The following is a 15,061-nucleotide window of genomic DNA, read 5'->3' as shown; positions in this document are numbered from 1 at the left end:
CAACTCACCATCAGCTCTGCAGCTCTGAGTGTTGACCACACTTCTTTATGGGACATGATTCGTGACATCCTGCTTGAAGAGCTGCGAGCCCTCGTCATTTCTCCTATGGAGTCGCCGGTCGTTTCTGTTGTCGAAGTCGTGTGCTGCGAGTTGTGGCAAGCCTTCTCCTCACCAGCCCCATGTCCAGAAACATGTCCCCCGACCTATGCCGACATGGTCCGACGTTCTCCTCCTTCACCTCTGGTAGCACCATTTCAGCCATGGCCCGCTCCCATACCGTGGTGGCAACAGGAGTCTGTGAGACGACCTCCAGTTTGGCGTACCGACTTGTGATGCGCGGCTGACCATCTACCACTCTGCTTCCACTGCGGTGAACCCGGCCACATTACCTGCTACTGCCCCCATCCAGACGCTGGAGTCGGCTCCTTTTCACCTGCCGCTTCCGTGCACTTCAACGACCATCGGGCCCCGTGCAGTGATCAGTTGTCGACCAGCCAGGCAGCTTCACCACGTTGGTGCTAGCAGTCCCCATCACCTGTGCATTACACTTCCCCAAACCATCCCTGACGTTGGCAGGGGTGGTCGCTTCCCTAGTCCGCGCCAGAGAAACTAACGGCAGCAACATCCGGGGGGGAGGGGCGGGGGAGGTTGCCCTGTGTCGAGATGCCAAAAATACCCCCCACGCTCCCCACGAAGACGACCTGACGATGACGACTACTCACGCTGACGAAGATGATATGACGGCGACGAATACTCACGCCGGCGACGTTTCCCATGCCGATCTCAGCATTCTGGTAGATGGACATCACATCACCACCCTTGTTGACACTGGCGCAGACTTCTTGATTGTGCAGCAAGAGCTGGCCGACTGAATTAAGAAAGTGAAGACGCCGTGGACAGGGCCCCACATCAGAAGTGCTGGGGCTCAGCTAATGACACCAATGGGAACATGCACCGCCTGAATCTACACAGGTAATTCCAGTTTCGTTGCCACATTCGTCATTCTCCCCGACTGCTGTGAAGATCTCATCTTGGGGATGGATTTTCTGCGAGATCATGGAGCAGTCATAAACATTCCGGAACGTATGGTGACATTTTCTGCCAGCCCATACGGCGACACGATGAATGATAGGCAACATGAGCGTTTGTGAACCGCCGGCAATGTGACCATTCAGCTGCAATCCTGCTGCTTTGTATCTGTATCATGCAAGAAGCCCAACCATGGGGATGTGATCGTAGAGCAAATCATTGCACTGTTGCTCACGCAAGGCGTTTCCATTGCTGGAGGCGTACTCGACATGACTCATGGGCATGTGGAAGTCCTTCTCACGAACTTCAGTAATGAACGCCATCACATCCAGAAGGGTACCGCAATTGTGTACTGCGACGACATCACCCAAGTGAAAGATTGTTTCGCTCTACAAACAACGACCATCCCGCGCTCGACTCCTTTGTCTGTCGACGTCAGTTTCACCCAGTCGCCTTCCCAGCGGCAGCGCCTTTTGGAGCTGATACATCAGTTCGAAGATTACTTTTCGACTTTGTCAAAGGTCGCACAAACACCACTGACCAAGCACTGTATCATCACGGATGATACTACGCGGCCGATTCTACAATATTCCTACTGTGTAGCTCCAAAGGAATGCGGAGAGATTCAAAAGCAAATAGAGAAGATGCTCGAGGATGATGTGATACAGCCTTCAAAAAGTCCCTGGGCGTCACCCGTGGTCTTAGTCAAAAAGAGAGAAGGTGTTTCTGTATCGGTTACTGCAAATTAAACCAGGTCACGAAGAAACATGTCTATCCGCTGCCACGCATCGACGATTCGCTGGATAGGCTGCCGCATGCACATTATTTTTCATCAGTGGACCTACGAAGCAGGTATTGGCAGATCGAGGTCGATGAGAGAGATCATGAGAAAACTGTCTTCGTGACTCGTGACGGCCTTTACGAAATTAAAAGTTCTTCCTTTCGGTTTGTGCTTAGCACGTGCCACTTTTCAGCATCTAACGGACACCGTACTTTCAGGCCTGAAGTGCCAAACGGCACTTCAGGCCTGACGTTAAAGCTCGAGAAATGTCATTTTGGTTTCAGTTAACTGTGCTTCCTCAGTCACATCGTCAGTCACGAGGGTGTACGACCTGATCCAGCCAAAGTAGACGCTGTGGCAAAGTTCCCCACACCATCTGACAAGAAGGCAGTGAGATGCTTCATGGGGCTGTGCGCCTACTATCCACGCTTTATGGCCAATTTTTCATGTATTGGTGCACTGTTAACACGCCTAACACGAGACGATGTTCCCTTTCTGTGGGAGGAAAATTAGCAAGTAACATTTAACGAACTATGCTAACGCCTGCAAACGCCTCCTGTTCTTGCGCACTTTGACCAAGATGCCTCTGCAGAACTTCACACTGATGCGAGCAATGTTGGTCTGGGTGCCGTACTGGTGCAGTGGCAAGATGGCTCCGAAAAAGTAATCGCCTACGCTAGCTGAACTCTCTTTCGCACGGAGGAAAATTACTCAACCACCGAGAAGGAATGCATCGCCGTGGTGTGGGCGGTTATCAAATTTCGGCCCTATTTGTACGGCCGTTCATTCAAGGTGGTCAGCAATCATCATTCTCTTTGTTGGTTGACTAACTTAAAAGACTCATCTGGCCGTCTGGTGCGCTGGAGTCTTAGGCTTTAGGAGTTAGATATGACCACCATTTACAAATCAGGAAAGAGGCACACCGACACTGACTGCCTCTCGCGGTCACCCATCGAGTCCACAGGTAACGATGACGTGGACGCTGCATTTTTGGGCGCCGTCGACGCCATCACTATTTCACAGGAGCAGCGCCACGACCCAAAGCTGCTCTCACTCATTAATTTCTTGGAAGGCTGAAGTAAAGATGTTCCGCGACTCTATGCCAGGGGACTGCCGTCGTTTTGTCTCCAGAACAATGTTCTATATAAGAACTTTTCTGCTACGTACCTGCTTGTAATACCCACATCACTTCGAAAAGAACTACTAAAACCATGCCATGATGAAACCACTGCAGGTCACCTAGGCTACACGAGAACGTTGTCCCGACTCCGCCGAAAGTACTACTGGCGAAAGCTACCCACTGCTGTAAAACGTCACATACAAACATGCGGACTGCCAAAGGCGCAAAGCGCCTCCCGGCAAGCCTGCAGGTCTCTTGCATCCGGTCCGTGTATCAGGCCAGCCATTCACTAGAATTGCGATGATTTCCTGTGCCCATTTCCAACTTCTCCAGCCAGCAACAGATGGATCATTCTTGCCATCGATTACCTGACGCGCCACATGGAGATGAAAGCTACGCAGCAAGGCACAACAGCCGAAGCAGCTCATTTTTTCATTGAAAACATTGTCCTTAGGCACGGCACCCTAAAAGTAGTCATCACAGACAGGGGAACTGCCTTCACTGCCGAACTTCTTGACTCGCTTCTCAGACTTGGTGGTACAAGCCACCGGAAAACAACCGCTCATCATCCCCAGACGAACGGACTAACCGAGCGTCTTAATAAGACTCTCGCAGACATGCTATGCATGTATGTCGACATAGAACATAAGAACTGGGATTAGATTTTTCCCTACGTAACATTCACCTACGATACCACTTGACAGAAAACTGCTGGAATGACACCATTCAGCTTGTTCCATGGTCACAAAGCCACGGCAACACTGTATGCCATGCTGCCACATGAGTTTTTCGACATACCTACCTACGTTGACGAATTTACCCAGCGCGCCGAAGAAGCCAGACAGCTCGCTTGCATACGTATCTACTTTCAGTAAGACCAAGATGCGAAATGGTACGATCTTTGACGCAGGTCCGTTTTCTACATCCCCAGCGACAAATTATGGGTCTGGATGCTTATACGCCGTCGTGGACTCTCCGAAAAACTCCTAAGATGGTTGTTTGGACCCTACAGAGTGATCCGCCGCCTGAGCGATGTCAATTACGAAGTCATTCCCAACAGTGACAATAGCTCCAGTTGCCACAAGCACTTACCCGAAGCGGTGCATGTCATACGGATGAAGCCGTACCTGTCTACCTAACTTTTGCTTTCTTTATTCTCGTTTTTCTCGTGTGTGTGTGTGTGACTGTGTCCTGTTGTACTCTGTCTCATCCTGGTTAAATTGCGCATCGGGACAATGCTTCCTTTGGAGGGAAGCAAATGCCGCACCAGTGCTCCGATGAAGAAGAGGACAACACGGTTAGGCATGAGCGTTTTTGTCAAGGCGCAGTGAAGAAGAAGTCGCAGTTGCGCTCGGTATTAAAAAGGCGACCCACCGCTGTGTCTCCTGTAAAACACCTCTATATAAGGGGTGTTTTATTTTATTGTTAATGAGTTTTTAAAAAATCACTCATGGTATGTAGCACAATTCTACTTATTGAGCTAGATTAATCTCGAAGGCAGACATTATTTGCACAAAAAGTAGAAGTAAATATTTGGCTAATTAACAAAGTTTTGCTAAATAACCATTGAACTAATTACTTAATGCTACATGTTGCAATTTAGGAATTGTAGCAGGTGGCTTTTAAAGTCATTTTTACTTCGAACCAATTGTGAGGATGACACCAGTTTCGAGATGTGCGTTCGCAAAGTTTGCAACGAAATGAGTTGGTGTTCCAATAACTTTTGAGATTCGGTGCATAAAAGCATTTTGTTAAAAAAGTACGAGGAACAATATTGCATTTTTATAGCAAGTTTGATTGTGCTTATCTCAGAACTGGGGCTAGTTACAAAATTCGTTTGAAGTGTATGTGCCTTGCGAAATCACTGGCTTCAATTCGTGCATTGCAATATGTGTGCTAAATTAATTTGTTGAAAACAAATTAGTAAAATTTTGTTAGTGAATTATGCGTATCGATTTCTAGTGTAAGTAATGTATACCTGTTCCAATATTCCAGCTCAATAAGTAGATTTGTGCTAAATGCCACAGGTGACCTTTTAAAAATTTTGTTAACATTAAAATAAAACACCCGGTATATACAGGGTGTCCCAGCTAACTTTAGCCTAAGTTTATAAAAGTGCGAAGGCCATGTAGCTAGACAGAACCAAGGTAATGTGGTTTGCCGTCGCTTAGAGACACTTAAATTATTTTTTAAATTCTGCCTAATTAAATAATTAGTTCTAATTAATTAATGAACTTCTCAGATACTACATAGAAGTGTTTTTCCGAACGTTGAAGAAGCCCGCGAATACACGCAAAGTGCCTCGAGCAGCCAGTCGGGTGGTAATTTTGTGTGCATTTGCGGGCTTTCTTCACGCTCAGAAAAACAAAGCTGTATAGGAGTTTTTCATGTTGCTCTACAATCTTCTCATTGGCACTTTTCATCTAATTATAATATTTGATGAGGTGATTAATTAATCAGGACTAATTATGTAATTATAATGTAAAAAATTTTGTGTATCTACAAGCGATGGAAAACAACATTACCTTGGTTCTGTCCAGCTACGTGGCATTCACATATATTTAAACTCTGGCTGGGAATTTAGCTGGGATCCCCTGTGTAGAGCCCCAAAGCGGGTCCGGACAAGTTGGCCATTGCTGAAGCTGGCATAATTTCTCGCAACGCAGCTAATTCATCCGCATGCTCGTGACTTTGTCTCAACATTGCCTTTATCACCCCGAGATTGCCTACAATACCCAGCTCACTGTGACATTTGGTTCTGCAAATTAGTTTCCAGTTTGCGCTTATGCGCCTCTGCATGTGTGTTTGTTTTTACGCCTCCTTCGTTTACTCTTGCATGTCTGAGTTTACTTTCTTCGGTCACTTCTAGTCACAATAACATGTCCAGTGTAAAATATGAATATGAAATGTATGGGTATTCACTGGCGAATGGCACCAGGGTCACGGAAATCTTATTCTGTAGAGCTCCAGACTGGGACTTTTGTTATCGGGGATTTGTCCATGCATAATTGCTTATCATTACAAATAAAGCGCGACAAGCACACGCTCACAATCTTTTGTCAAGTGTTGGGGATTTGTACATGCACGATTGCTTATCATTACAAATAAAGCACGATGAGCACACGCTCACAATCCGAGACTGTCCAACAGTGTTTCGAATGGACTGCAGATATTTTGCTTAGCTTGTTGTTTGCATGCATCATTTACGAAATCAAGCGAGAGCAATGGCAGTGGTTGCCCCAGCCAGGCTTATCACCTTGAAGTTTCCAATTGTCTAAGGTTTTACAAGGTACCCTGTAATCACTTTTGGCCGATGGTTATTTACCTTAAAGAAAATAAGCAGATAGAATCCGTAGATTTGGTTCAGAATCGTAAAGAAATAGAGAAAGGTTTTTGAGGCCCAGCAATTTTCAATAAACCAAGCGAACAAGGGCTCCAGAGATGTTGCATTGAAGCTCTGTTCAATCGAGATGAAAAAAAAAAGAAAGAAGAAGATTGATAAGCAAGTATCCTGAATTGCAATACATCATGCAATACACCTCCTAGGATTGCTTTAGCACAGTTATTCCTTGCTCAAACGTCTCTACAGTAGAACCTCATTCATACAATCTGGTTGCATACAATTTCCCGGCACCAACGTTCGCAATCGAGAAAAAAAATAAATAAAATGACCCAATACAGTAATGCTTACTTTTTACTGATTCATATATTCTCGAAAAACATGATCTTTCGGCACCAAGATTAAGTGTATTGCCAAACTGCATTCCTATGATATGTTTTTCAGTTGCTAGATCCCACTTAAATAAGAAAAGGCGGGATGGAAAACAGTAGCTGCCCGCTGCAGCAGCTTCCTCACAATGCTCGTGTGAGAGCGCTGGTGCGGACCAAGTTTCTTATGGTGGTGCCAGAAAATCTCGTCCCGGGTCGTTGCGCACTGCATTCACACCTATCTCCGCCAACCCTATTGTGATGAGTATTTTCACTTATCTGTTTCATAGCACATAAAGCGTAGTGTCGTTGGAAGTGTACTGCACACTTTTAGCAGGCAATAACCCAAACATGCCACCATTCCCTGCTGCAAACAGCATCGTAGGTATTGAATTCCAGTCTTTCCGACCAGGTCGATTTCGTTTATATTTCCCGTTGCACTCTTACAATACTACTCAACTGGAAAACGACGAAGTGCATCATGGGTTTCTTAGGTCCTACCAGCTCGACATGCGTCCACATCTCGCGCCACAACGAATTGCGCTGAGTGGGCACATCAAAACTTCCCACCAAAATCCCCCGCTCAGAGAAGCTGCTGATCCAGGTTGAATTCAAGGAGCGCAAATTTAAGATGGCCGGAGCTGTAAAAAGTACCCATGTGTGCCGCACAAGCCCCACTAGCATGGCTTGCGTCTCATGCTGCAGCGATTCACACAATGCTTCACATTACGTAGGTGTCAACTAGTTGAGTCGGTCAATTTTTTAGTGAATTCCAATCATACATTTTCTCGGTTAGTACGTTTCTTCGCGCTTTTTTCAAAAACTTATGAATGAGGTTCTACTGTATATACAGAAAAACTATCTCACGTCACCATGCTCAGTGCACAGTACTGTGGAGTGAGAATGAACATGGCGTGTGCTGTAGCAGACGACGCAGTTGTTGCCACCTTGCACGGAGCCTTGAGCGAGGAGGACTTCGAGGCACCCTAACTGGGCTGGAAACAACACCTGCTGGACCCAGTGCACAAGAAATGATTGTGAATACACTTGGCTACAGACAGCTCCCGAAAAGAACTTCACTTTGTTAGCACCTTATGGCCGCTGGGGGATAAAGCGTGACCAGAAGTTGTTGATGCTTAAAAAAATGCATTTAGAAAATGACATTTTCTTTATTGCACATCTGGATAGCAAACTTATTGCAGGCTCAAAATACATAATCCACAATTTGTGTCTGAAAATACACAATTGTACAACAAGGCGGTGCTGGCAGAAGGTTCCATCCGTCTAACTTGGTTCACTACCACTCCATTACCATCATCATCACCAGCCTGGTTATGCCCACTGCAGGGCAAAGGCCTCTCCCATACTTCTCCAACTACCCCGGTCATGTACTAATTGTGGCCATGTTGCCCCTGCAAACTTCTTAATCTCATCCGCCCACCTACCTTTCTGCCGCCCTCTGCTACGCTTCCCTGCCCTTGGAATCCATTCCGTAACTCTTAATGACCATCGGTTATCTTTCCCCCTCATTATGTGTCCTGCCCATGCCCATTTCTTTTTCTTGATTTCAACTAAGATATCATTAATTCGCGTTTGTTCCCTCACCCAATCTGCTCTTTTCTTATCCCTTAATGTTACACCTATCATTCTTCTTTCCATAGCTCGTTGCGTCGTCCTCAATTTGAGTAGAACCCTTTTCGTAAGCCTCCAGGTTTCTGCCCCGTACGTGAGTACTGTTAACAGCTGTGCCACTACATATCAAAACTATTGTCAGAGTCAGCGATATCAAAGTCGGCGATATCAGAGTCACTGGATGCGTCTATAGCCTTGAAAACATTACCATCACTGTCAATGCTTTCATGCAGGAGCAAATCATCTTTGTAGCTTGGTGACTCAATCAAATGAAAGCCCTGCTTTCATGACGGGTGAGGCAATACGCGACTGTCGGCCACCGTTTTTACAATCTCTACTGGATGAACCTAGGTGGAATGAAGTGTGTGAGCCCCCTAGCGGGCCAAAGAGGGAGCTCGCTAAAATGACAAAATGAATTGGGCCAGCCTGGCCCGTAGCTGGCACTTGGAAAGAGTGCCCAAACATGCAGTCGAAATAGACCACGAAGAAAAACAACAAAGAAAAATTACAGAAAAAAATCATTGCAACCAAGTAAGGCGTGCCCATGGGACTAATGTGCCAGGGGTTAATGTACTTGCTGCCTCTCCAGCCTTGGCCTACACACGATCAAGGCTGCATCCACAATGCACAATGTGAACGTGTGTGAGATTATCAGGAGCAGATGAACACTCCATAACTGTCTGCACACTGCAAGAAAGCAAGAAGCTCAAGTAGCTGATAAATTATCTGCCAGTGCTTTACAACTCTTGACTGTTCAAACAGGTGCAAAATCAGCGGCAGGCAGCCCTGGTCAGCTGTTTAAAAAAAATGTCCCTGCAGTGATATCCCAAGTTTTCCAGAGTGAAGCAGGTGAAAAAAATAGAAAAGTTTCCTTGTTCCTCTTTAAGCTGGCGAGTTTAATGTTGCTAGTTGCATCATTTCTGAAAGGTGAATAACACTGACAAAGAGGCTTCGGGGAATGGAAAGGACCTGAATTTGTTCCTTTTTCTTTTTTGTATTATGACCTCCTGCCTTTTTGTACCTTTTATTTTAACAACTACTAAAAAGAATTTTGTGCTTACCACTGCTTTGTTTTCGTTAAAAATTTGCAATGAGATTGCATGTTTTAGTACGCATCGGAGACAACGAAAAATCATCATCGTGTACTCTTGCCGTCAGAGATGCGAGCTGCCGAAAATGCACATGTTGGTTTCACTTCCAATTGACAAGAATGTCTGGATTAACCTAAAGAACAGTGTTGCCAAGTGCTTTTTTAAACAATGTGAACATGCAATCTTGTAGTAAAATTCCAAGTGAAAGCAAAGAAGCAGTAGGCATTCTTCTTTTTCAAGTTTGAATAAAAATAAAAATCATTGTACAATCTTAATGCAGCCCATAGTGATGAAATGACTGGATTATTCATTGCTGTCGCTTTCTATTTGCCCATAATTGGCACTTGCCTGCTGCTCTTTGTACTTAAGTGTGGATTCACATGACGCACCAAATCATGTTTCATTTCATGGAGCAAGATGTGGCCGAATGGCAAGGAATCAAGTCCACGTGCATTTGACATGTTTATTGCAGCATGAGTGGTGGTTTTATGCATAAATCTACACCCAGCAGTGTGCCACCCTTTGAACCAATCTCACCCCCCCCACCATCCTCAGGCCCAGGAGACCTGCGGACGTCAGCAGCAGGAAATTGACAGCGCTATGGACCGCATCCGGGAGCTGGACCAGGAGCTGGTGGACATCCGCAGGGCAGCACTGGCCAACCAGCTGAGGCCCCTGCCTGGCGAGAACGTGAGCATCCTTCAGTCTAGTCAAGGGTTCGCCGAAAGTTTGTCTGGTCAGGTAGCACGAAGAAGTTTCGGGCACTGGCCGAGTGAAGGTGAAAAATACAGAGACGCTTCGAAGCCCGTAAGGGCTCGTTTGTACCGGTTTCTTGAGTGTGACCAAAGAACCGTATGGGCTCTAAAATGCTTGTGCATCAAAGGCACGGCACTGCGAACAAAGTCCCAAATGGTCGATGCCTTATACTTACAATGCCCTCTGTGTGTTTGAAAAATGTACGAATTTTTCAACTCCTTGTCGCCCAGCAAGTGCTGCCAGCCCGAATAGATACAAGATATTTTCTTTTTCTCTCCATAGTCTCTTGCTTTTAATTCCATAGCTTGTTTATGCTAGTGCGGCGGTTAGTTCTGGTTTTGTCTCACAGGCTGTTTCATTTTTCACGCTTGCAGAAACTAATGTCTATCTGGTTTCTAATCTCTCAAAGGGTCACCGCTAGATGCTCGCTCGTTTGTTGCTCACTGGGTTGTGTGGAGATAGGTTGGCACAAGGCTCACCCTATGAGCGACGGTCAAAAAAACGGCACGACACTCCTGCATTCCGCAATGCACAAAGCCGCTACGACAGGGTTCGTCGACTCTCTGACACAGCGCAGAGAAGGTTGCAGAGTCAGATCGCCAACAAACACGGGTTTATTCACCCAGGATACAGCACAGTGCAACATTCACAGCGCGCTTACGGTCAAAGGCTCACCGCGAGACTGATTGAGTATGTGTGCCTGGTGCGCTATGGCTAACCGGTAAGCGGTCCATCAAGCACAAGAACGAGGAGTCAGGGGAGCAAAGGTCCCATGTAGCGAACTCGTCGCAGGCCTGTGAGCACATCTGCCATGACGATGAAGGGCTCAGTTGGAGAGAGCTCGGATGGAGAGGGGCCCCGAAGGCTGCCACTCGGGAGGCCAATCAGGACGCATTCCAGTGACACTTACTCATGTGATAATTGAACCCCGGGAGGGAGAAGCATAGTTTGCACGGGAAATTAGCTCCAGTGCGCTAGCCGTGTCCGCCATGTTGCTGTTACGACGGTGGTTCCCAGATCGAGCTAAGCACAACGTGCGAGCTGGGGCACGAGGCACGGGAAGGCAACTCAATCCCCCATATTCCCCGCTCCTAAAGCCTGAGGCCAGCCTGCAAAGGAAGCTGATCGAGGCCAAGTGGCAAGGTTGACTCAGCCAAAGTGGGCTAAGCCAACAGGGCAAAGTCCAAAGGGAGAAGGTGCCAAAGCAGTTCGAAGAGGCGAAGGTGTCACTTCTCTTGATGCGAAGCCAGTGGGGCCAGCTTTGGTCCCAAAAGTTCCACACACCAGGAAGGGCCCACTGCCAGGAGGAAAGATTGGCAGCCCAGGAAGGATGGGGTGGGGCAGCACTGTGGGTCGGCCAGCAATGCTTAAGGTCCGCCGGACAAGAGCTGCCAGGGACGTGCAAGGCGCGGCTTTCATTTTGGCACAGCGGCCACAACAAAAGTCACTAGACTCCCTGGATTGCGTGGTGACAAGAACGGCAGACCGGGATGACTGGCAGCCAGGCTAGCAGCGGCAGCCGGAGTAACCACCCTCAGCCAGGGGCTAGCGCTTGAGTGGGTGCACCAGCCGCAGTGAGCGGTGGCCTAGGCAGCAGGAGGCAAGGCTGGCATAAGTTTGTGGCCCCCCAAGGTAGGAGTCAAGTCATGGCGGCAAGACCAGGGACAGCTGGCATCGTGGTCAGCAAGACTGGTGGCACAGTGGGACCAGGCAGAGGAAGAAGACTCGACAACGCTGGGGAAAGGACAGGAAAGGCCCCGGCATAGCTGACTTGCCAAAAACATGCCCGCCCGGCTTATTGCCCAAGAAAGGGCATTTGCCAGGGTGAGGCTTGGGCAACACGTAATAGGGTATACTAGGCCACAAGGGTCTGTCACCGCTTTGATTTGGGCCCTCACACTGTAGCTGCATTTCTCCATTCACCTGCCCAGTAGGGAATGAATTCCAGCTACGAGCTGGTGGAAGAGAAGCTGTCTAAGTGCATTTCTGCAGGGTGTACCGGTGGTATGGCCTGGGACCAGGTGTGTCACGGCTTGCCTGCAATTCGTTGACTGCCTCCCCCTCTACCCAGTCCCTGCTTCCGACAACGAAAGGTTTGATGTCCGAGACGTGAACTGGACCACCAACTGTTCTCCCATGGGGGTTGGCCAGCTTGTATAGGAGGTATGCACATGATGTCATCCGCTAGGAGCGCTAGCGCCATCCGCGGAGGCCGCCATAACTGCGGTCGCAAGTTCGCGCTGCCTACGCGAGCAGGCCTGCATGCCAAGTGGCCCACCGATACGCACGAACCGTCAAACGACCTTTTAAATGTGCCTTTCTGACTTGGCTATCGAGTAGTACGTCTTAGGTCAACGATGGGCCTAAGCACGTACGTGCGTGGGTTGAGTGAACCAGAAAAATCGCGTTATGAAAACGAAGTGCGCTCGTGCGACTGGGTCGACCAGCTCGAACTCAAAGATCATCAGCTTCGGCGCGATGTCGGACTACTGCCTCGCGTGGACGTCGCAGACATCAAGGATTACACTGCGTATGCAACGAGCTCCGCGACCTGCGAGCAATCGAAAGCCTACAAGTCGATGGAAGGCCACAATGATCTGGCGAGCGGCTGGGTGCAGCAGCCGCACGTCAAAGTGCTCGCGTAACATGGTCGCCTTCATTACGGAATTTACTCCGCGTTGTCCACTTGCATCGTCAAAGGATAGCGTTAAATTTGTTTCAATGAAAGAAAAAGACCCCCACCCCCCACCCCCCCCCGAGAACCAAACACTGATTTTACACAGCCTTCATAATTTTTATGCTACGTCAATTATTCTGGTCTTCCCAAAACAGTCTTCTTTTTTTTTTTGCCCTCTCAGTTTTGTCGATCACAGTCATTCGATGAAAAGCCACTCCCCCCCACCATGGCTTCTCTCAAAAGAAAACGGCGAGGTGCTGGCGGCGCACTGCGCCTGCAAGGCAGGCCTGGCAGAGGCGTGCTCGCACATAGCTGCTGTGCTCTTTTACATTAAGGTTGCAGTTAAGAAGAGAGATAACCACGTGTCGAGAGGAACCCAATCTGAACATATTCCTATCACCGAGTTTCTTTCTTGTGTGACTGCTGCATCCAAACATAGCACAGTTCACCGCGACATCGAAGCTCAGTTGACGCACGGCCACGCCGGAGCGTAGTCTGGCCGGACATGTAAACATTGTAGGTAGATGTAGAACAGCACTGCGCACGAGACACTGCAACGTCCTGCTGCTTATATATCAGCGACTGGATAAGAAAACAAGGCGAACGGCGGGCCAAAAGATAGGAATCAGATGTTCGCGTGAGTAAGACCGCTGCCATTTTTTTCGATGCTCCCGACCGTCAACATGGCGCGGCTGCCCCAGCGACACTGTCGCCGCCTCGCGGGTCGAGCTCAGTGCATACCTCCTATACCAGAGGGGATATTTTGGTCTCCACTCGGTACGGGCCCAACCATTTGGCCGACAGCGAGGCAGAGATGCCTTTGCCAGAGTCACTCAAGACATGGTTGCGTCTGAGGACGAGATCGCCAACACTGTAGTGCACATCCCTATGTGACCGGTCATATTGGGCCTTCTGTCCAGCTCGCGCTTTTGCCAGGTTGGAATGGGCCAGGCCAAGGGCTGCATCCTTCCATGAGCGCAGTTCTGCTACATAGCCGGGAAGACTGGCTTTCATGGTGTATGCCCTGCTGCCGGTCTGCAGAACGCGGTCCATGGGGTATGGCAGCTCTCTCCCGAAGTTGAGGAGGGCGAGCATGTACCCAGTGGAACGGTTCACCGTGGACCGGAAGGCGAAGCCTATCTTGTTAAGACACATTCAAATTCCTGTGTTGCTGGGGAAAAGTCGTGAGCAAGGGCTTGAGGTTCCGGTTAATCCACACTGTTGGACTGGCCTTTGGGTGATACGTGGTTGTCTTGCGGTGCTTAATGCCAAAAGCAGCACACGCATCCACAAACACCTTGGCCATGAAGTTGGACGCGTTGTCCAATGTCAGCTGCGCCGGAAAGCCGAAGCGGTTAAAGACCTCAGTCAACTTGTCCCAGATTGCGCGTGCCGTTAACTTCCCAAAGGGAAAAAGTTCAATCCATTTCCTGAAGCGATCTGTGACAGTCAGGAGAAAAATGTAGCCTTGCCGGCTTCTGGGAAAGAATCCCATAATGGTCACAGGCTGTGGTTTGCAAGGGTAGTTGGCTGTCGATTAGCTGCTTGAGCCCGGGGGATTGGCACATGCGGCACAAGCGGGCATAGTGAAGAGCGTCACGCTTCATGCCTGGCAAGGTAGCAGAGCGGCACAACGTTTGGAAAGTATTAAGGCCACTCACATGTCCAGCCAACCGCGAGTCGTGGAAATAGCTCAGGGTTGCTTTCTTTAGACTACGAGGTATCACCACCTTAAAAGACTCCTAGGGAGCCTCCTCAGATGGGATATAGCGCAGGAGAACTCCAAGGGTGTCAAACAGATACATATCCAGCGTGCCAGCATCAGTACCAGCTGTGTTGCACTCGGCGCCAACAGCAACACCAGCTGTTCGTGTGCGCCCGGTGGCTTTGCCGCCCCGCTCCTCCTAGGAGCTCGGCTTTGTGAGCCCATCAATGATTTGTCAACAAAATGGATCGCTCTGCTGTGCGTTTAGTAGTTCTTGAGTGCTGAAGATGATACCGGAGCAAGTAACGGGTTCCACCAGGCAAACGTCTTCTCCCGAGGCTGGCAGTCTAGGAATCGCTTCACCATCGGGGGTCGCGCTGTTCGAGTCATTGGAGACACAAGCTCTGGTCTCTACTTGGTGTGAATGCTCATGGGAGGGACGGACCAAAAAAGGGTCTAACACCAAGACGGGGGCGTGCAACAGGGCGTGAGCCACCACGTTCGAACTCCCTTTCCGGTCAAGACACTTTCCGGTCAAGCTAAGGTAACTATGTTCTTGTTT

General features: G+C 48.6%; 1 protein-coding gene across 5 annotated transcripts in view; it reads left to right on the top strand.

Annotated features, from left to right (window-relative positions):
• rhea (Talin_middle and talin-RS domain-containing protein rhea) overlaps positions 1 to 15,061 on the top strand; it is a 439,862-nt gene that overhangs the window by 173,377 nt on the left and 251,424 nt on the right. For all 5 annotated transcript variants that reach the window (XM_075693866.1, XM_075693865.1, XM_075693867.1 and 2 more), the window contains one exon: positions 9,917 to 10,051. In XM_075693866.1, coding sequence (XP_075549981.1) covers positions 9,917 to 10,051 — 135 coding nt within the window. The remainder of the gene's footprint in view (positions 1 to 9,916; positions 10,052 to 15,061) is intronic.

Source organism: Dermacentor variabilis, chromosome 5, assembly GCF_050947875.1.
Source record: "Dermacentor variabilis isolate Ectoservices chromosome 5, ASM5094787v1, whole genome shotgun sequence".
NCBI classification, from domain to species: Eukaryota; Metazoa; Arthropoda; class Arachnida; order Ixodida; family Ixodidae; genus Dermacentor; species Dermacentor variabilis.
This window is presented reverse-complemented; position numbering and strand designations above follow the sequence as displayed.